Source organism: Nicotiana attenuata, chromosome 3 (assembly GCF_001879085.1).
Source record: "Nicotiana attenuata strain UT chromosome 3, NIATTr2, whole genome shotgun sequence".
In the NCBI taxonomy this organism is placed as follows: Eukaryota; Viridiplantae; Streptophyta; class Magnoliopsida; order Solanales; family Solanaceae; genus Nicotiana; species Nicotiana attenuata.
This window is the reverse complement of record NC_031991.1, coordinates 58,047,101-58,069,791: the sequence shown is the minus strand read 5'-3', so window position 1 is coordinate 58,069,791 and position 22,691 is coordinate 58,047,101. Positions and strand designations below refer to the sequence as shown.

General features: G+C 35.2%; 3 protein-coding genes across 3 annotated transcripts; all 3 read right to left on the bottom strand.

The window, feature by feature from the left end:
* On the bottom strand, positions 234-1,414 carry LOC109224397. Its single transcript, XM_019388979.1, has 4 exons — positions 1,247-1,414; positions 1,031-1,165; positions 691-982; positions 234-352 (listed from the first exon to the last, which is right to left on the bottom strand). The coding sequence occupies exons 1-4, from the start codon at positions 1,412-1,414 to the stop codon at positions 234-236; spliced, it is 714 nt and encodes a 237-aa protein (XP_019244524.1).
* Positions 11,075-13,756, bottom strand: LOC109224671 (peroxidase 9-like). Its single transcript, XM_019389205.1, has 4 exons — positions 13,479-13,756; positions 12,668-12,859; positions 11,989-12,154; positions 11,075-11,687 (listed from the first exon to the last, which is right to left on the bottom strand). Exons 1-4 carry the CDS (start codon positions 13,719-13,721, stop codon positions 11,275-11,277), a joined length of 1,014 nt encoding a protein of 337 aa, XP_019244750.1. The 5' UTR covers positions 13,722-13,756; the 3' UTR covers positions 11,075-11,274.
* Positions 14,934-22,435, bottom strand: LOC109223820 (GTPase HflX-like). Its single transcript, XM_019388259.1, has 13 exons — positions 21,966-22,435; positions 21,097-21,239; positions 20,588-20,704; positions 20,217-20,331; positions 20,003-20,140; positions 18,578-18,673; positions 18,381-18,494; positions 18,108-18,176; positions 17,906-17,976; positions 17,734-17,827; positions 17,072-17,200; positions 16,859-16,948; positions 14,934-15,487 (listed from the first exon to the last, which is right to left on the bottom strand). Exons 1-13 carry the CDS (start codon positions 22,335-22,337, stop codon positions 15,395-15,397), a joined length of 1,641 nt encoding a protein of 546 aa, XP_019243804.1. The 5' UTR covers positions 22,338-22,435; the 3' UTR covers positions 14,934-15,394.

Here is a 22,691-nt window from a genome sequence, read left to right as displayed (position 1 = left end):
CCTCAAATCCCAAATTCTAGGTCTCCAATTTCAAGCCCTAGTTTCTTCAATAACTTCCCACAAATTCCATGAATTTCAAGCCTAAATCAATGAAATAACACCATAAGAACGAGTTTTATGATCAAAATTCTTACCTCAACGAAGTTCCCTCTGATTCTCTCTTCAAAATCCCCCAAAAGCTCCAAAAATCGATTTAAAATGGTGATAAAAGTCTGAAAATTGCGAAGGAGGGTTTATATAGTTTCTGGCCCAAGATTTTCGCACCTGCGGCCCTTCCGCCACTTCTGTGATATCGCTTCTGCGGTCAAATGCACCGCATTTGCGGTTTTCACTAATGCGCTCATTTTCGCATCTGCGATCAAGAAGCCGCACCTGCGCTACCGCAGGTGCGATCGAGTAGCCGCTTCTGCGGTCCCAGCCCCACATGGCCAATTCCACATCTGCGACCACCTGGGCGTTTCTGCGGGTCCGCACCTGCGGTCCCCCTAGCCGCAGGTGCGGTTTTGACAGCAATGGGACATGTTCAGCTGCCAAAAACTAAACTCAAATCTTCCGTCAACCATCCGAAATCACTCCGAGGCCCCCGGGACCTCAACCAAAGGCAAAAACAAGTCATATACCACTATTCAAACTTATTCCAATCTTCAAAACACCTCAAACAACATCGAATCAACCAATGATAGCACTTGCCTTTGGGCTTGTTCACACCAGCCGCACTACCAGGTGCCAGAACCTTTTGAGCCTTCTTCTTTTTCTTTTTGCCTTTCGACTTAGAAATTGAAGGTTTCGAAACATTTAGTGCCACAACTGGAGCTTGTTGTTTGATAATAGATTCTGCCACTTGCAGCTCATTCAACAATTTCGCTAGTGACAAATCCATTTTGTTCATATTATAGTTCAAGCGAAACTGTTGAAAACTGTCAGGCAGAGTCTGCAGGACCATCTCAACTTGAGACTCCTTATCAATCACAGCTCCAAGGACCTCCAGTTCATTCAGAAGACTCATCATCTTCAGAACATGGTCCCTGACCGATGATCCTTCAGCCATTTTCGTGTTCAAAAGGGCTTTCATGGCTGTCTGCTTAGCTGCCCGATTTTGCTCACCGAACATCTCTTTGAGCCTTTCGAGCATATCATAAGCAGACCCTATGGACTGATGCTGATGCTACAAAACATTCGCCATAGAGGCAAGAATGTAGCATCGCGCCATCTCATCAGCCTTAACCCATTTGTCATAGGCCTTAACCTGATCATCCGTAGCATTTTCAGGTTTTTCTGGGCACTCCTCAGAGATTACAAATTTGTAACCTTCGGCAGTTAGGACAATATCAAGGTTCCTTTTCCAGTCAACATAATCTGGTCCTTCTAGCTTGTTTTGGTGCAAAATTGAGGTAAGTGAGTTGAATGAAGACATGGTTAATCTGGGAGATATTCACATTAAATAGATCATTAGTTATATATTAAGAATGATTAAATTCAAAATTACACATTACACATATAACCATGCTCAGTGAACAGTTAGATTCGTTAGGGAAACTTAACTATTCATGCAAAATACATGAGTGATGTCAGATATTAACCCCAAAAATTTAAACAGGACCAACTCAGATGGAGAGTAAACTGTTAATTTAAGATAGGTAAATATCACTTTTTATAAAACTCTAGTTTCATTCAATCAACATGTAACTCAGTTGGAGAGTTAATACAAGTAATGAAATAACTAGAGGCTAAAGAAGAACACAGTAATCATCTATAATGAATTTATCCGATGTGGAAGAAGACCTATGTCAACATATAAATTCATTATATTACTGTAAAACCCGTTTAATTTAGGGTTTAGGACCTAAAATCGCGTGTTTTGCAATTTTTGGCTCTGAAGGTTGCATGTACTGCCGCGGTCCTACCGCGGTTACGCCAGGACCGCGGCTAGAGTGACCTTCAGAATCAGAGGCAGTGTTCTGCCGCGGTCCTACCGCGGTTACGCCCGGACCGCAGCGATACAAGACGTGATTTCAAAAAACGTGTTTTGACAGGATTAATCCAAAATTATAGAATATCATACAAAACATTCATGTTTTTAACATAGAATAATTATCCAAAACATGTATCAATGAATAACACGTTTTAATTTTTTTCTATGTATGTTGTATTACATTATCTAGTTAGATGTAAGACGGCTCTGATACCAATTGTTAGAACATGCGCAGCGAAAGCAAGCATACAATCAGGCATCAATTACATGTAAACCAGACAACGCAATAATAACGAGATCAGGAACACTAACCTCTTGAAATAGTTGCACAAATTCTCCAAGCAGCAAGAATCCAGGGCTGTAGTCTTCTGCTATATGCCTAGTAAAGGGCAAGAACAATACAACTCTAGGTTAGTTAACAGGAGAAACCTGTCTCCTTTTTATACACGAAATTAAGCCCTAAAATTAGGCTAAAAAACGTGTGGAGTAGGATTCCATAAGTAGAATCCTACTCCAACTCAAAAAGGTAACTTTTCTCCCAAGCTACTTTTTACCCAAGTTTGTCCAGGTTATTACTAGGTATAGCAGGGACCACAGAAATAATAAGAGGCTACTAATTACAGTACTAATTCAAAGTAGACAAGAATTAGATCCTACTATAATTAATTGCAATTTATTCCACTAAAAACTGCAATTGAACTCCTCAATATGAATTTCAAAAATTCATCAACACTTATTTTAACTCCCCATGTTAAGATTTTAAATACCAGTTAATTAAATTAAATCACTGAAAATTTAATTCAATCAACTAATTAAATCCTTTATAATTCCGCTTAAACTATCTCATGTGACGGATACAAAATCCACCGGCCGGGTTTTCACATGAAAACTTATAAGCTTATATAAAGGGGTATTACCAAACCCAAAAAAATAAGTCATGGATTCTATCAACTAATTATTATTCACAAATATTATTTGTTATTGTCCAATTTATTAGGCATATACTAACTCTAAATAGAGTCATACCTTTTGATAAATCAAAACAATAAACAAATTACATTGATCATAATAATTATATTAAGATTAGGAGTATAAGCTCATTTAGTGAATTAGAGAAAGTGTTTTATATGTATTCAGTACAAAAACACATTTTCTCTACTTGGTCCGTTCAATATACACTGAGTATACTAGCACAAGAAGTTGGAGTAGACTTACTCCATAATCAAGACAAATTATACAATAATCTTGTGCTACAATCATCAAGATATTTTGTCCGATAATATCTTCGATTGTGAACATAGTTTATTAATTATGAGAACCAACGATTTAATCTTCTGTGTATGAGCTAAGACTCCATACACTAAATTGTCTACTACATAATCAAAAGGACACACATGTTACAAATGATCTATTTAAAATAGTGCTTTATTGAATTGAATAAATTAAATAAATAATTATTTCATAAAGAATAAAATATAATACTATGTCTAAACCGCATGATTAATAATATATTCCAACACAGTCTTATTCGCATTTTCGATGTTTGTCGGCGGGTTCTGTTTGCTAGTTGAACAACTTTTGTTGCTGTACCAAGCTTTGGTTTGAAGGTCCTTTATAAATACACGGAAAAGTTTTCACAGAGGTTCTTTCTTTTCCAATCTCATTTTATGGTTGATTTGCTTTGATTTCTTATTTATACTGTTTGAGCATTTGGATGCCTTCACATTGGTCGATTCTATGTTTATTAGTTACTCTCTTCTATTAAATAATTTTATTTGAGGCAAATCTTTACATTGTTCATTGAATTGCATTGGGCTATTTAGTAAACTTGATTTTAAAAGTTTATTGGTCTGACAAAATGGGTCACGAAGGAGCAGATTCATATTTGGGCCGTTGAATGGCTTTTAAATATCAAATTTGGTCTTTGATTTAGTATGGAAAGATTTGAACCCTAAATTTCATTCCTATACACAATATGAAACTTAATTACAAAAAATGTCCTTGTTTACAATATTACCCGACCTAGACATATTTGTCCTACAAAATCTATACAAATCATTTAAAAAGGAATCCTTTCTACTGTAACATTCCTTTTTTAGGAGCGAGAATTTGGGATAAAAAAGGATTCTACCGAGATTTTTTGCAACGCATTAGTCGCCATTAATTAAGCCTGAAATTGTTCCGTTTATCTCACAATTTCGATACTCTGTTTTACGAATACTCTATTTTTCACTGTATATTATGGTATTACAAGAAAAATTGGATCAATTATCTACAATTGTACTGAATCACGCGCAATAATGTCGAAGCTTCAGCTAAATGGTAATTGGGATAACTTTGGGAGATACAGGGATTTTCATATCGACAGGATTGTAATCAGCGAAGATGCAACTTATAGCCAATTGATTTCTACAATCGCAGAGCATCAAATGATCGATATATCAGAAAAAATAATCGAAATCAAATACATTGTCAACGAAAATTGTCCGCCAATGAAAATTAGGAACGATATGGGAGTTCGAGTATACATGGAGACGAAAAAGGAAAACAAGAGCTTAGGAATGTATTCGCTATGTATAACAGTGTGGGATTTCGATTTGGAATGCAGTATCTCTATTTCGAACGCAATTGCAGGTTTGATCTGTTATACAAGTGGTGAAATTTGTTTATATATCTTGTGTTCTACAATTTTTCTACAATATTTCTACAAAATAACTACATAACATGTGTAGATCAAAATAAGTATTGAATTTCATTTGTTCTACAATATGTCTAAATAAAAACTACATAACATGTGTATATCAATAGTTATGAATATGTAAGTCTTGAATTTCATTGTTCTACGATTATTCTACAAAATATCTACAATATATATCATATATGTATTTAGCTTTAATTGATTGCAGGTTCATCTGGAACACTGAAGTTGATTGATATGCGAACATCTCCGGCGATAATGGAATATGAAAGTATAATCATAACAGAAAATACACCAATTGTTATTGAAGTAGGCCAAGTATACAAAGACAAGCAAACAATTGCTAGTGCAATAAAGCACTATTATGTCATGAACAAGTTCCAATTTAGGGTGGAAAGGTCTAGTGCTAGAAGGTAAGAACAGTTCAATGGTCAAAAATCATGTCTTTGTTTAATTTGTAGTTTATTTTTTATTTTTTTGTTCTTCAGTGTTTGTAATATCTTTGTATACAAATTGTAGATAATTTGTAGTTTTTTTGTATATAAATTGTTAAATGTAATTAAACAGCCTATTTGTTGTGTATTTACATTTTTCATACCATTGTTTAAATTGTTTTTATTCTGTAGCTACTGCCTGGTATGTGTTGGGGAAGATTGTACATGGCACTTCAAGTCCACCAACATAAATGATTCAACAATATTCAAGGTTCGAAAATTCAACAGCTTGCACACATGTTCTTTGATGGACAATACATACATACAACGCAAACCTACTGTCATGGTAGTAGGTAGCATGGTTATACCAAAATATATTGATCCTAAGACAGTTTACACACCAAAAGACATACAAACTGATATGTTGCCTGAACGCGACGTGAACTTAACATACATGCAAGCTCGGAGAGCAAAGGAAAAGGCTTAGGAATTTTTGAGAGGTCATCCTGCCGACTCCTACAGTCGATTGCCTAGTTATTTGTATATTCTGGAGAAGACTTATCCGGGGTCGGTAGTTAAATTGAAGAAGACCGACGATGACTGTTTCTTGTATGCATTTGTTGCGATTAGTACGTCAATCAATGGTTGGAAATATTGTAGGCCAGTTGTAGTAGTATGGGACCTTCTTGAAGTCAGCATACAGTGGAAAATTCTAACAGCTAGCACAATGGATGCAGCAGGTATTGTAGATTTATTGTAGATATATTGTAGAAAATTTGTTGTTTGTATATATTTTTCTTTATCTACAGTTTTATGATGGAAATTGAATTCCTTTTTGCCACATATGATAGGTAGCATATTACCACTGCATATGTTGTTGTTGATTCAGAAAATGAAGCATCATGAAAGTGGCTTTTTGAGCAATTCAAACATGTATATGGTGAAAAACCTAATATGTGTGTTGTTTCTTATCAGAATGAGAGTATCTTGAAGGCAACATCTATTGTTTATACCGGCATGCCACATTATTCTTGCATGTGGCATATTTGGACAAATATAAGGTCAAAGTTCAAGAAAGGTCATCTAAAGTTAAGCAAATTGTACTTTGCCACGGCACGATCATACACGCTTGATGAAATTAATAAAAGAATGTCAAAGATTGAAGAGATCGACACGTGTGTTAAAGCATACTTATACGATATTGGCTATCACATATGGTCTCGAGTACATGCTACGGTGAATAAAACTTGGACTATGACATCAAACATTGTAGAGTCATTGAATGCGGTAACAAGAGATGCAAGAGAGCTGCCGATAGTAGAACTATTAGAGTACATGAGGACTCTTATTGAACGTTGGACTAATGAAAAGTTACTGAAAGCAAAGGGTACATTCACATACCTTGGGTTTAAATACAACAAAGAGTTGGAGGATAACAGAACATTGTCGCAGAAGCTTAAAGTAAGCTATATCCAATAACATCTGATCAACTATTGCATCAAAATAAAATATTAACAGATATTGTAGATAAATTGTTGAATAATTGTAGTTATTTCGTATATGTTGATGATATTTTGTTGTGTGTTTGTAATGTAATTGTAGGTGAGGGCTTCAACAGATTACATCCATACAGTGCTAGATAGTGTGAGGCGCTATATTGTTTGTCTTGAAAATAAGAGATGTAGTTGTGGTCAATTTCAGCTTGATGAACTTCCTTGTGCACATGCTTTGGCTGCTTTAAGGCACACGAATGAGTCTTATGAAAAATATTGTTCTCCTTATTATACGAGGGAGAGCCTCTTGCATACTTATGAAATACCAGTAGACCCGCTTCCTGATGAAAGCAAATGGAATGTGTCACAACATATAGCTGAAGAAGTTGTAAATCCACCTACCAAGAAAAGACAGTCAGGAAGACCTCAAAAACAAAGATACAAAACACATGATAAAGTAAATGCAAAGAAGTACAAGATTTCATATGGCAACTGCGGAATAGAAGGGCATAACAAAAGATCTTGCAAGAATGCTCCCAAGAAGAAATAAAATTTGATATAGTCAACAGATTTTTTGACAAAAAGTGTTGAGGTGTTCAGGAGAATTATAGTTGAGGTGTAATTGTGTTGATAAATTCAGTAAAGACTGTTTCCTATATTGAAATGTTTTCAACTCTTAATGTAGTTGGTTTTAATTTGTTTTGTTTCATTACTGAGTGTATTGAGTTCAGACTTTCATAACTTGATTGGATTATGAATGATTTATATCTATAATACATAACTATTTAATTATCTACAGCACAAATGATTAGTGAACAATGCTTCTTACAAGTTATCTATAAAAAATCTACAAAATAACTACATGCGTTGATAGATTAACTACATAATAATTAAGTTCTAAAGGAGTTTTATGCTAACATTAATGAGATCAAGTACTAATAACTTTCAACCAATCAAGATAAAAAACAACAGAATGTTTCCTATTGTTAGCACTAGTATCCTGGATAAAATAACAAAACATAGGGTAAAATAATTGTAGCACAAATCTGCTACAATTAAACTTCAACAAACTTGTTCATAAGTAACAATTTGTCTACAACCTTTCTACAAATCAACTGCAACTAAACAATTTAACTATATTTTTCCTACAGAAAATGGCAACTAATTCTTCTTCTTCCGGACTTGTGTTCTCTCGTTCATAACTGGTAAAAATAAATAATGAAACAAAGGGTAACAAAACAAAACAAAAGTAGTATAATAAAGTACTACTCCCTCTGTTTCAGTTTATGTGAACCTATTTTCTTTTTGGTCCGTTCCAAAAAGAATGACCCCTTTCTAAATCTAGAAACAATTTAGCTTAAACTTCCAATTCCACCCTTAATGAGAAGCTTTTATAACCACAAAAATACTCTGGACCCTTTTTGACTTGTTTAGAACCACAAATTCCAAAAGACTTTATTTTTTCTTAAACTCCGTGTCCAGTCAAACAGGTTCACATAAATTGGAACGGATGGAGTAACAATTTTGAACCAAAAAAGGATCTCCATAGTGTTTTCCATTTAAAGTAGTAATTTCCTGGACAAAAATAACAAAACTAAAGGTAACACAATTGTAGCACAAATCTGCTACAAATATGTTTCAACTAACTTGTTCTAAGTTAACAATTTATCTACAACTTTACTACAAGCCCACTACGCCTACACATTTTCACTATAATTTTTCTACAGAATAGGGAAACTGATTATTCTTCTTCTTCTGGACTTCTGTTCTCTCATTTGCAGCTGGTGGAACTTTTTTTTTTGCTAATTTGCCGGTCACCTCACTCTCACTAATTGCACCAATCTCTCGCTTTTTCCTAGCATAATCCCAAAGTAGAGCTCCATAGCATCTACGATGTTGATCAATATCAGAAAGGTCTTCCTTTGAAATCGATAGCTCTCCAATGCTGACATATTCAGCAAATGCAGCAACGTATACACCACAGTCACTGGAAACAGAAATTAGGGAAAAAGATTTAGCATTCAGCGATTGAATAAAATCTGTTAAATAAATAGAAGGAAAAGCAGCTTTTTCATACAGTGATCCCTCTTTTTGCTGGGGTATCTCACAGACCAACCACTGAATGTCAAGAGGGTCGGTAACACATTTTTCAATGTATGCCTTTGTGTTTTTGTAGTTGATGTCTGGATGCTTTCCATAGAAGCCGGTGCATGACAAGTATAGGGGATCATTGTTGCAAATTTGTTGACAACAGATTCAACAATAATGTGATTGTGTGAAGAGACCATAGAATCATAAACATATAGAACCCTTTCGGTAATGTCAAAAACAGCCAACAACCAATGAAATTTTTTCACAATATTTATGGGCATAATCACAAAATCAACTTGATCCCATGCAACATTTGCAAGTAGCCTGTACCCTAATATGTATTCTGCTACGACGTCCTGGGATTTGACAACAACTAGCTTCTTATCGCCAGGAGCATTAATGTATTTTTCATAAATTTGTTCAATTCTAGTCTTGAAAATACAGTCAGTGGTTGTAAAACGTATTTTGTTCACAGGACCATACTTTCCTCTCTTCTTCAAATAGTATAAAATAACATCAATGTGCTGCAAAAAAACAAAAACAGAGTTCATTATTTCTTAATGCTACAATTAAATCAACTACAATGTTTAAACAAAAAAACTACAATATCCTCCTATAATAGAATACTACAGCTAATCATTTCATTCTGCCGGGGTATGTGTTTTACCGTGTTGTTGAGGACTTGTCGGATGTGCTAAAGTGTAAAACCACTCCTTTTTATCAACTTTCTCCACTCCAAGATCATACCACGGCTTAAGCTGGTTATCTTTTATAGAATAAGGCGCCTTCCTCCTATTTAACACATAGCAATTACAATAAATATGTAGATTGAAGTGGATATCCAAAAGATGAATGCACTCAGAAATATGAACAAATTGTATAAACTAACCTCTTTGAAGTTGTATCGGTACCAAGATATAACCAGTTGTTGAATTCGTCCAACAACTCAGGATCAACATTTTGACCTGTAATCCCAGTAAAAGGATGCTTGATTTGAAAAACTGGAGGTCCAACAGAAGTGCTGCCCCCAGAACTGTAAAAAGGGAGAAAGGGTGATCGGGCATGCTTTCCAGGCTGCCTTGTTCTTCCTTGATGCACAGGGGTTGTTTCATCTTGGTTAAGCTCGCCGAATTTAACAATCTGGGAGAAGTTCTCTGGCAACTCAAAATCATCAAGTGTAACTTCCTTTTTATCATATCTGGAGTCGTCCGAATCACCTACATTAACGTACTCGGCTGCTTTACCTCCTTCTTCACAGCAATCATCTCCTTCTTGTATAACATTCTCTTCTTCAATGGGAGATTGAATTTTTTTTTCCCCCTTCTTCTCATTCTTTTGTTCTCCTTGAATGCTTATTGTATCTTTATGTATTGGAGATTCTGCAGGCATAGCTTCCTTCACTGTTACAGTAGTATGTTTAACTTAATCATATTCTAGAAAATTTGTACTAAACTCTAACATTTCTGAATACAAATTGTAGTTTAAATGTAGTAAATTTGTTGAAATGATATCATGCATATGATAACAGCTAAGTTTCGAATGTTCCTGTGATTGTAACATATACTAACTCGTACCTGCATTCTCTTCATCAATTGCCCCTTCAAAATGATAATATAAAGCAACACGTACAGGAACATTCTCATTAATTTCCATGTCTCGCATGTCCTGTATCTAAGAAACCCATTTGAATTATAATGCACATTAGTTGATACAATTTTAGGCAATATGTTGGTATATTGTAGACATCTGCATAGATATATAAATCTGTGTAGATATACTGTAGGCATAATGTAGATATGTCTAGACATATTGTAGATATAATGTAGATATATTGTAGATATATTGTATATAATATAGATATGTTGTACGTACTTTTTTTACTGCTGCTGGCATGCGCTGGTTTATCACTACTGCACGGAAAATATTGATTGTTCTTTTCTTTTGATTGCTCAGCAATTTTTGTAGAACTCCCAGCAAATTTTTGTTCCTAGAGAGTGACCAGATATTAGATCCTTGTTTCGAAAGAATGAGAAATGATAATAAGGGCTCGATTGTTAATATTAAGATCAGAGATGTATGAATTTAAATCTCATTTGAATATTAAAAGGTTGTATTTAGATCTAAATATTGAATATTACCTTGTGATTGCTATTGTTTCTCTGTCCTTCCTTTATTTTTTTTAATTCTTGAGCCGAGAGCCTTTCGGAAACAACTTCTCTATCTTCATAGGTAAGGGGTAAGGTTTGCGTACACACTACCCTTCCCAGATCCCACTTGTGAGATTCCACTGGATTGTTGTTGTTGTTGATGTCTTAGATGCGAGCATTCTTTTCTTAATTTATAACAGTACAAAATTCAAAAACATATAAATAAAACCACTTTTTTATTAATTGACCAGCCAAACATTTATTCAATAGTGGAAAAAATATTACATGTGGAAAAGGGGAACACAATGTTTGCCCCTTTCATAGAGTAGCTTACAAATTTATAATTCATACTAACCAAAGCTTTATTCAAAAGAAAACTCAGTAATCAAACATGATCATGTAATTATTCATAAATACAAAGTAGTAAATACTAAAATATTCAGTTAACTATGCGACAATTCTTTCTAATTTCACCCTTCAACTCATTTAGAGTATTAATATTCCCCATTTTCACCATAGACTTTGCAAATTGTTGGAAAAAAAGTCCCTCATTTTCAGCATAATTCTTCACCAATTCCATAGTCTTTTGTACATTCCCAGTGAAAAGTACTTCATCTGAGTTCAAAAGACCTTTGCCATTTAACAAGTGCTTGAAATATGTGTTATCAAATTTGACAGGGGAAGCAACATCTAGAGGTGAAATGTTGTTGTCTCCACCCTTTGTTGGACAAATTGATTTTAAATCATAGTAAAAATTTCTCTCTAGAGTTGCATCTGGCAAATTGTCACCATTTTGATTGTATAGCCTTTGCCTAAATGACACACATCTTGCCATCCCTATGGTGTGCCCTCCTGTAACATATCGTGTTAAAAGAGTGATTATGCAATATAGTTACAATACTATTTTTTGTCTCGTTAAAATAACTGAACTTTGAAGGGGAGCTTTAGCGGCGTAACTGATAAAGTTGATGTCATGTTACCAAGGTCACGGGTTTGAGCCATGGAAACAGTTTCTTGCAGAAATGCAGGGTAAGGTTGCGTTAGACCCTTGTGGTCTGTTCCTTTTTCGGACCCCGCACATAGTGGGAGTTTAGTGCATCAGGCTGCCCTAAAATGACTGAACTTTATCCACTATAACAGCAAAGTAGCTTACCAGAAAGAGAAACAAGGTCTTCTTCCTTAAGGCCTTGATTGTTGAATAGATTTATGAGGTTTTGGATTGTTGAGTTTGGTCCAGGGATGTCAACATTTGCTCTGTTGAAGTCTGCTATCTTTGAGTCCTTTCTTCCTAGTGGCACTTCCCAAAATGGTCCACCACTCTACTCCCACCATATTAAGCATCATTTTTATTAGCAAAAAATCTTGAATTGAAGCGTTTGGACACAAAAATTATAATTTTTGGAAAAAAGTAATTTTTGGAGTTAAGTTGAAAAATAGTATTTGGAATTCGAAATTATGTTTGGACATGCATTTCACTTGAAAAAATATTGCAGTTTTGTGAGTGGAAAAAAAAAATTCAAATACTTACAAACTTTCATGGACAAACACGTTTTTGAAAAAGAAAAAAATCCATGAACAAACGGGTCCTTAATCTACTACTAGTATGAGAAATCTTTGTTAAACTTTTGCTATAGGACTAAAAAAGAAGATAGCAATAATCAGGAGCAAAGTACATCTATTGGAGGGGTTCAATTGAATTCTTTTGTAGAAAAATTGTGCAAGTTCAAATACCAAGTATAGCATTCATGTATTTGTTTAATTTTCTTATTTAAAAATCTTGATTCCGCCACTGACAATAATGTACGTGTATTATTTGGAGTTTAGGCGCTTACTAAGAGGACAGAATCACGAGCAACAAGGGCTAGAATATCAGCACAAGAGACAGTGTGAGGACAAACATGTTCCAGTTTATCTTTAATCTCATCAATCACTTCAAATCCCCTAGCAGAATTCTGGTTTGGTGCAGCATCCTTTTCACTTCTGAATTCACTATTCCCATCCAATAATATGGATGCATCACATCCCTATAGCAGAACAAAAAAAATTAACTTTCATTAACTAACATTGTAATGTAACACATGTAACAATATTTAACTGTATGTAGTAAGTCTAATTTAGTATTTAGAAAATAAATCTAATAATTCATGTCAAAACAGATGCTTTATTTGTACACCGGCTCTCCTGGCAAGTCTGATTATCACTCTCTTTTATTGTGTTTCAGATGGGAACAAATTACTATAATTCGTCCCCGCCTGCGGAGTCGACATTTTTCACAAATTTTTACGAATGGAAGCTCTTATTTTCATATGTCTCATTCCTTACCTTAATACTAAATCAATTTCTTGGAAGAAAATAAGTTTCTTGAAAATTTTCGTCGGTTCAAATCCGATAAGGGGCTTTGTAAAACTCCAATCTAGCATTTATATTTGATTCATATTTGAGGGGAGAATTGTATTTTTATTTGTAATAAAATAAAAAAAGTAACTATGCAAAAATTGAAATTCGAAATGAAATAGAAAAGATACAAAATCAAAAAACCAATATCACTAATTCTGCTACTATCTGAGTTAAAACACAATAATGATGTAAAAATTCTTTACACTGTCAGTCAGTATAACGCGACTAAAATCCAAAAGTTGATACCTGAACAAAGCAGTCATGGAAATGAAGTCTAAGTAGAGAAGCAGCCATTCTTGAATCTTTAGCAATGGCCTCTTCTAAAACAGACATGATAATATCATTTGCTTGAGGACATGTGAATTGGTAGAATTGTGGATAAAGATTAGCATAGTCACCACCAAAATGGGAAGTGGTAGCTGAAAAGGCTTGGAATATAGATAGAAAGAACATTATTACAAGGATCAAACCAAGTCCAAAAGAAGCCATTAGTGATATTGAGAAACTAAGAAAATAAATTAATTCTTGTTTGATGAATTGAACTTGCTCTGTGTTTATTTGACAAATGCATGGAAATATTTATAGTAAGTTAGATGTTTTTGATAGTAAAACCGTGATATAATCAACTCGTTCGACGTACTTTAAAGAAATGTACCTTTTTAAGTGTTTTTGGTTTCAGTTCTACCTGCTCCCAGGGGCGGATCAGTGTAATGTTACCGCGTTCAACTGAACTTATTACTTTCCACGCGAAGCATGTGTAAAAATATACTATAATTACAATAAATACTAGGTATGTACCCATAATTTTAAGAATACAACGGGTATAATTTCAAGAACCTTAGAGATTGAACCCATATAATTTAAATTCTGGATCCGCCTCTATCTGCTCCAATGAACAAAATAAGGAATAAGACATCAACCACGTTTAGAGTTTGAACAAGTTTTGAACTTTTCTTGTCCTGGTTGTTTCTTCAAAATGTTGCAAGATTAGTTCGAGATTGTAATGAAGAAAGAGTTAACGAATTTGGATAAATTTTATAGGATCTTGTCAATCTACTCACATCGCATTATTCTTCAAATAACTAATTATTTATGCTTTGGTCTATTTGGAAATCCCAACTCCAAGTTACTACATGAGTCTCCTTTCCAAATTGAGTTATTACATAGAGTAACGGCTTGTTTACTGATTCAAATAGTAATCCTCAACCATATTTGACGTAGTTGATATTGCTCCACGCCACCAAAAATAAAGCAACTAGATGTTAAAAATGATTCGAGCTTTTGTATAAACAAGAACAGGGATCAATTATTTTGATAGCAATTACGCTACAATTTCAAACAAGTTGGGGACAACTATGTAAATAATCATTGCACATATCGCTTCATTTATGCTCATCTGATACAAACGTTATACAAACAAACAAACAAAAAAATATTCTAACATATCTCTGAAATATATAGGACGTTAAGTGAAAATTGTGAAATTTCTCTCAAGGTCCAATTTACTGAATTGAGTCTACTAATGTTACAAAGAAGACATTGCAAATTGGCAAAGCAGATGACGCTTCTGATGGCCTTTTTATGATTATGTGATTCTGTATAAAGATGATTTTCTCTTAAGTTATCAGTTAACAGTCTATTAGCTCATGAAATTAATTAATTACTACATGTAAAGTTTTGTTATGTTCTGAATATAATCAATAACCAATCCTCTTGTAAATAGGCTGCATTCTCGTACAGTTCATAAAGAAAAACCAGGTCAAACTGCACGCATCACGCGATCAACTTTTAGGAATAGTAGGTCAATTTGTACAATGGGGAGAAGGAACCTTCTTGTAAAGTAGTTACATGTGAGTCTGACGATATATTTCTATGTACAGAAGAAGCAGGTTAGTGCAGAATGTACACCGGTCTAGCATAAACTCCTTCGAACAAGCATGCAGTTATTTCTTCAGTCAACGGACTGCTGATGCGAGGAGAATAGATGACTTCTAATAGTTCCTGTTTAGTGCTGAGCTGTTATGCATATTTTTCAGACGCCACAATCTGGAGACCCTTGCGCTGGAGTTTCAATACAATCTACATAAGCTTTAATTTACGCTGGCCATACTCGTGCGCTTGTTTAACCCTTCATGAATATGTATTTTGGTGACATGAAGCAATTATGATACACACATTTGCCTCATTGGAGTTAGAAGGCTTGCAAATCGGAGGGGAACATGTGCTCTCACCAGAGTCCCTTTCTCAGTGTATTCCTATAAAATCAAAAAGAATAAAGGATGAAAATTCTGTCTTTAATCTTTATAATCTGGGATAGTAGGCAACATTAGTACCATTTTGTCGAAGTACTCTACATATTACTTGTATCAGTTTCTCATGTAGTTCATGGCTATTGGCAAACAATAACCAGAACCCTAGAGCTTATACAGTAGAATAAATTGTCTCATATATTCCATTTTGCCATCCAATTGTATGTCAGGTCAGTAATAGCGGTTATTTGAAGATTTATGCCCATTGGAAGAAAAGGAGCTGGACCCATATCAGTTGTGCATAAAAACTGGGAACTCAGTACATTCAGATTCCAAAACATTAAATGAAAGATGTTGCAAGTGGAAGGGGAGGAGTAAGGAAAAGGAATTCCTAACTGAATGGAAGTGCAAACAAGTTCTCCTAGCAGTTTAGCATAATCTCAGATTCAGACTACAACAACATAACCACAAGTGGGGTCTGGGGAGGGTCTTGTGTACGCAGACCTTACCCTACCTTGTGAAAGTAGAGAGGCTGTTTCCGAAAGTGGAAGTCTTTACAAGTAACTAACAAACATCAGTATCATTAATAAATTAATTCTTTCCCTATCTTGTCTTTGTATCTTCAAAAATTTACTGGCTTTTCAATATCAGAAATCACATGCAAACTCACCTGATACCTCACCCGAGGTTCCTAAAAGCACTATGGAGTGAGTGTTATGGTGATACAACAACCATGCCACCATCCCAAGGTAGCTTTATGGTGATAATATCGAAAAAGAAAACCCATTACTTCAAGAACAATGACATTTTCAAACTTAAGCATAACAGTGTTGTCAAAGGTGAGAAGCTCTAAAAAACACTCCAGGTCTAATAGGGCTTTAAGCGCAAAGCGCAACTGAAGTACGGGCTTTTGTAAAAAAGGCACAATGAAGGAAAAAAATAAAAACGTAATGTAATTCAACAAAAAAGAAACAAACTCATTTATAAGGTTTCCTCAACAACTAACGCGCTTATTTGCAGATTATATTTTGTTCTTTAGTGCCCTCGATTCAAGATTGAACTCATGGGCAAAGAGGCGCACCCTATAGTGCCCTGCCTCTTCACTGAAGCGCAGCTCCATGAGCTTTTCTGAGCTTCAAGGCTTAAGCGCGCCATAAATGAGCCTTTGCAACATTAAGCATAAGTGACTAGAATCTACATTGAGAACAACTTTAGGGCTGGGGGAGGTCATCACTTTACCTTACCTTAAAGTTTAGAGAAGTAAAAAAAACAAGCAGAGTGTGTCTGTGCATGTGGGATGAGTGAGGGGTTAAATGCAATGGGAAAAGACAAATGGAAATGACTAGTACTTTAAATTACTAATAATATGAGGCTTACAGTTCTCTCAACCATTCCAACATGATGTATGGTACTGAGGAGTTCCCCTTTATCGAATGGAATCAAAGCTTCCACCCATACCATTGTATCCTGCCAAAATTGAAAAGCTCTATCCATCACAATCAAGCCCTATCTGAAAATATAGATTTTCCCCTAGCTAGGCGGCAAAGTATATGCCTTTTTCTTTTTGAGAAAATAAAACAAGTCATACACCTTTAGTCTATTCTGGATTTCATTGCAGAATTCATCCAAACCTTCACCAGTTAAAGCAGAAACGCAGACCACATCGTTTTTTGTCTTGGCTTCCAACTTGATTTTCTCAGGGTCCCTAGCTTTATCAACCTGTCAAAAGATGGTTAGACAATTATGTTGTAATTTCAGCTTCAGAAGTCAGGATGATCACATAACCAGCAATCTTTATCAGCAAGCGGATAGCTATTGTGTTAAATGGAAAGGAAGGGAAGAGGATACCAGTTTCAGTTTATGCACACAAGATGCTCATCTATTACATTCAGACCTAGAACATCTAGTTTAGCTAGGAAAAGCTATCTTTTCTCAACGTGCACTGAGGTCAGTTAGGAAAGGACAAAAAGGTATATGCTATAGGGAGAAAAAATTTTAAAACAACACATCTTGTACAGTAAGCATCACTAAACAACAGCGGACACTGGACAGACAATAAACCGTCAACATTTAACATTATCACGGAATTGTAGAAACAGAAAGGATTGCAGGATTCAACATAAGAATCAAGCAAAAAGATTGGCTGGACGAAGAACAAGTCAGTCAACAACGCGATGGCTTTGGATAAAGGAAGTAGAGTGCTCACTGCAAATACAACAGTATTCAAACTAAATGACATGCAACACTAATACCTTGTTCCACACCATCAACTTCGGAATTGATACTGCATCCAGTTCTGAGAGAACTTTCTCCACAGCTTCTATTTGTAGCTCTGCTAGTGGATGACTAAACAAGATGACAAAGATGATAAGAGCTTATGTTGATGTGTATTAAAACTCACTATATCAGATAGATCAACTTTACCTGATGTCCACCACATGCACTAAAATTGAAGACTCTGCGATTTCTTCGAGTGTTGCCCTAAATGCTGCAACCTATTGGAAGAAGAATAGAATAAAAGACCAATTCCATTATATCAAAACATTTTTAGTAAGCAAACGTTGAAACTTGTCTTCAACGGGAATATATATAAGACGAGCTATCTGTTCAAAGTTGCTAGGGTTACCAGAGTTGTTGGTAATTTTTGGATGAAGCCAACAGTATCTGTAAGCAGAAACTCCTTCCCATTCTTCATCTGGCTCAGAAGTTTTTACAACAAGCACAAAACATTACAACCGTGGAGATAACAAAATATACTGATTATGCCGAAAAATCCAGATGCACATAATTTTCAGCCAACGAGGAATTTATGTCCTTCAAACGAGCACCAAATATAGGAAACATGTAAAAGCAATGAGTTGAGCTGCCTTGAGGATTAATCATCAGTCATTATCCTCACCTGCACCCTTCTTGTAGTAGGATCAAGTGTTGCGAATAATCGGTCTTCTGCAAGAACATCGGCCCCAGTCAACCGGTTAAGAAGTGTACTTTTGCCAGCATTTGTGTATCCAACCTAAAGCAATAAGCACTTTATATATCAATTATCATTCTCTTCAGCATGGTGTACAAACATTCTATGGGAAACACATTCTGTACCAAAGATACAACAGGGACAGGTACAGAGACACGATGGTTCCTGTACTGTTTTCGATGCTTCCGAACAGATTCTAACTCTTTCTTGAGTACACCAATCTGCAAAAGATTATAGTAATATCTGAAGTTAGTGATGGAAAGGTGTAAAAGTAACCGAAAAAGAAATGTATCCAATATTTACGCATTATTTAACACGAAAGAAAGAGTAGAGAAATACAAAAACAATATGGAATATAAAAATATGATAAAAGAGGGTTATAAATAAAAAGAAAAAGCAGGTTCATCCACATCTCCAGGTAATTACCAATACGAGTCAGGAGCGCTGGCAGAGAGGAAATATGATCATGATTGATGGATGCACTCCACTAACTTTTTCATTTTACTCATAAAAGCAAGGTCATCTCCAAGAGACCACGTGCAACTAAGCCAAGGACTTTCACTAGTCATAGAGTCTCATTAACATTTGGCAGTGTCAGATAAGCAACAAGCAGAAGAAAAGCAATACCGAGAGTTCAGTTCAGCATTAACACACATGTTTTACATTGACAGGGGTAGAAGACAGTCTAGAACTGTGTCTCAATTGAAGTTTCAGCAGTGCATCTGTGAATTTTAGTATCTCTCTAAAAAAATTGGTGAGGTGGTGCTTGCGGGAAGTATTTTGCTGTTAAAATTTGGAGAAAGCCAAAAGCATGCATAAAGGCCACTAGAAATATCACTAAAAGTAACCTATTGATAGCTATCACCTAAGTTGCTCCGACATGGCAGTTTAGATGTTGTACCCGTGTCGACACGACACTAGTATGGGTGTGGGTATGGGATCCGTACCGGATTTGGTCAAATAATTTTGGATACTTTGACCACATCAGACAGAAAAATTCGAGGCGAGATACAATTTGATTCCCGAAATCAGAACTAAAACTAGGGTAAATCTAAAGAAAATAGCATACCTTATCTAGGAAATCAATCATTTACTTATCTACAACTTGACAACAAAGAAATTCATACTTTACAAGCTAAGTATTCCACACAATTTCTCATAATTTAGGGATATTTTTATATTTTTGAACTATTTTTAGCCGGATCCTTCCACCCGTATCCGTACTAGAATCCATATCCCCGAATCTTAGAATTTACATCTCGAAGGATCCGACCTCTCGATCCGCACCCATGTCGGACACCCGCACCCGTGTCCGAGCAACTTAGGCTATCACAAGCACACAAAAAAAAAAGATTTCAAAACCAATGATCAAAATATTACTCTCCGTATAACCAATCTCTACAATTGTGCAGAAAATTAATGAGAGATTTGACAAATCAGCAATTCGCAAATTAATAAATATAGAGGGTTAATATCTAACTCTAGTTCAGTGTGAAGTTACTCACTAATACAGATGTACACAATTTATGATCATAAGAGAAATTGCTTACCTGAGTACGTAAAATTCTCTTGTCTACTTCAATTTGTTTTTCACCCATACCCTTGACCTGTCCTCCAGCTTGACGCTCAAGGTGAGTCCACATACGGGTTAGCCGTGGTAATTGGTATTCCATTTGTGCCAATGATACCTGAAAGAATTCAACTGGTAATGCAAAAGTGCAAGCATTATCAGGATGCAATACCGAAAAATAAAAGTGGACTTGCCTGTAAAGACGCTTCACGGGTTGCCGCTCGCTGGTTGAAAATATCCAGGATGAGAGCAGTGCGATCACACACTCTGACATCCCCACCAAAAGCCTTTTCCAGATTACGCAATTGTCTAAAAAGAGCACCATAAAACAGTCAGCATATGGATAACTAAAAGTTGAATTTACACCTTTTTTCAAGTATAGAATCAGATGAAGCACGGACAATTTTAAAAAAATCAAGTAGCCAGTGGGGATGAAAATCTACAAAAACTGAAAGCATTGCAGGGATAAAATTTACTTTAAATTAATCTAAGATAAGAAAATTCCAGAATATAACAGTATTGTCCTTGTAAGAATAGAAATGGGCAAAAATTGGCTGAGAACTACCCTGGAGAAAGTTCATCATCAAATATCACGGTCTCAACATCAAATGCACGAATCGCAGTTTTGATTTCTGCAACCTTTCCGGATCCTATGTAAGTCCTCGGATTAGGAGAAGATAGCCTAGAAGAAAAGAAAGAGTGAGTTGCATATATGTAACATAAATTCGAGAGAAATTTAACAAGAAACAAAAATCATGTTATCTCTTCAATTTAGACAGCAACATCCCATTAACTGTAAGAAAATAAATAAATGAGATAATTTGGAAGACATGTTGCAATGACTATACAACCTGCGTCCCACGTCATAATCAAGGTAATCATATTTTTGTGATAACTCCAAGTTTAACAGCTCTAAAATGACATGTCTATGCAGTTAAAGTGAGCTCTACGATTAGTGGAGCTATAAACTATTCACACCTTAATCTACGTATTACACTGACCAGGAACTTATGAAGCTAAGGTTATACAAAAAATTGCCTGTGTATCAGAAATGACTATATTACCAACACTTACTTCTGATATGTAGAATCAACAACCAGTAGTCCAGCAGTATCAGCCAGCTGGGCCAATTCCTTGAGTGATTCCTCTATACCAAATGAATCTTCTGTACCACCTCTGCATGAAACACCCACTAGGTAGGCTTTCTCTTCAAAAACCTGAAGTTTTAACCATCGGCAGAAAATTGAGATAAAGAATAGAAAGGTGGTGCACAACAAAATTCGGTTGTCATTGCTAAAACTGCCTTTTGTTATGGAAAATCAACAAAAAGAAAGAAAAAAAAGTCATTTGCCAAATCGGGAAGGCAGTGTAGTGAATCTTTTACATCACTAGTGTAACATAACCTATTTTAGCAGGTTATTTACCATTTATTATACAATGCTACTAAATAGACTTACTAGTAATTACCTTTTAAATGACCTGATTGTATAAATATTTATAGTACATAGAACTTGAACTCTATTGAAAACTTATCTATGCCAATAAATACATGACATGTATCATTCCCTCCATGCAACCTTTTATCACTATACCTGGTTAATTTTGCACAAAAAGTAAAAATTACGTACAAATAAAAATTAAAATCCATTGATGCTTATTCACTTACTTTACCACATAAAACGAGTAGCATCCGTTTGGAAAAGTTATTATAACAAACTTCAAATGGAGTATTAAAATAAAACACTTTAAAACTCATTTATTCGAACAAAAAAAAACATAACTCACCTTGGTTAGTGTTCTTCCTAGAGTTAATTTATACTAAACTTGATGTATACACCTGGTGTTTGATAACAAAAAATTATATGTGATATTCTCACTGAACTCAACTTCTAAATACAAAACAGGGGATAATAGAATTTCAAAAAAAAAAAAAATTAACTCACCTCTTTTCCGTTAAGTAACTTGAATCTACTAGAATTTTCATCTAGCTCATCCACTTGTTGGTCCTTGTTCTCACTCTTTTTAATCCAACTTTGAGCTTTATCTTCATCCACAACACTAGCAGCAACTTCATTTTCTACTTCATTAACCTCAGTCTCCGGTAGTGTTTCTTCTTCAATTACGGGATTACGCAGCGAAAAGCTGTCGTCCGGCGATAGCACTCCGATTTCTTCTCCGACGGCCTTAATGAAACTGTAATTGGTTTGCCTTAGCTTAGTGAATGAAACGGGTCGGGTACGGGTTGGATTCCATCGCAAATCGGAGTCCGGGAATAGAATGGATGGTTTCAAATTGGAGCAGAAGCATAAACTCATGATCAGAGTGAGTGTCTGGAAAGTTGAGCTCAAGTTCCGTTGGAAAATGGTTTTTTGTGGATATTAGGCGTATTCTACATTCAACACAAATATCTTAAGTCATGTATTTTTGGGCAAGCTTCTTTTTTGTCAAAAGTAATTGAGGTGTTTGGCCAAGCTTTTGGAAGGAAAAAAAGTGCTTTTGAGGAGAAGCAGAAGCAGAAAAAAGTTTTGGAGAAGCAGAAAAAAGTAGCTTCTCTCCAAAAGCACTTTTTTAAAAAGCACTTTTGAGAAAAATACACTTAGAAGCAGTTTTTTAAAGGTGCTTTTGAGGAGAAGCAGAAGCAGTTTTGGAGAAGCAGAAAAAAGTAGCTT

Coding starts and splice junctions, on each gene's coding strand:
- LOC109224397 (XM_019388979.1), bottom strand. CDS start 1,414: ATGTCTTCATTCAACTCACTTACCTCAATTTTGCACCAAAACAAGCTA. Junction 983..1,030: donor AAATGGCTGAAGGATCATCG/GTCAGGGACCAT, acceptor AATGAACTGGAG/GTCCTTGGAGCTGTGATTGA. Junction 353..690: donor TGGTGTGAACAAGCCCAAAG/GCAAGTGCTATC, acceptor TCTTGATCGCAG/ATGCGAAAATGAGCGCATTA.
- LOC109224671 (XM_019389205.1), bottom strand. CDS start 13,721: ATGGCTTCTTTTGGACTTGGTTTGATCCTTGTAATAATGTTCTTTCTA. Junction 12,860..13,478: donor TCCATGACTGCTTTGTTCAG/GTATCAACTTTT, acceptor GTTCTGCTATAG/GGATGTGATGCATCCATATT. Junction 12,155..12,667: donor CTCGTGATTCTGTCCTCTTA/GTAAGCGCCTAA, acceptor TGGTGGGAGTAG/AGTGGTGGACCATTTTGGGA.
- LOC109223820 (XM_019388259.1), bottom strand. CDS start 22,337: ATGAGTTTATGCTTCTGCTCCAATTTGAAACCATCCATTCTATTCCCG. Junction 17,977..18,107: donor AAAAATTACCAACAACTCTG/GTAACCCTAGCA, acceptor TTCTTCCAATAG/GTTGCAGCATTTAGGGCAAC. Junction 15,488..16,858: donor TTGGAATGGTTGAGAGAACT/GTAAGCCTCATA, acceptor TTGATTTTATAG/GAATACACTGAGAAAGGGAC.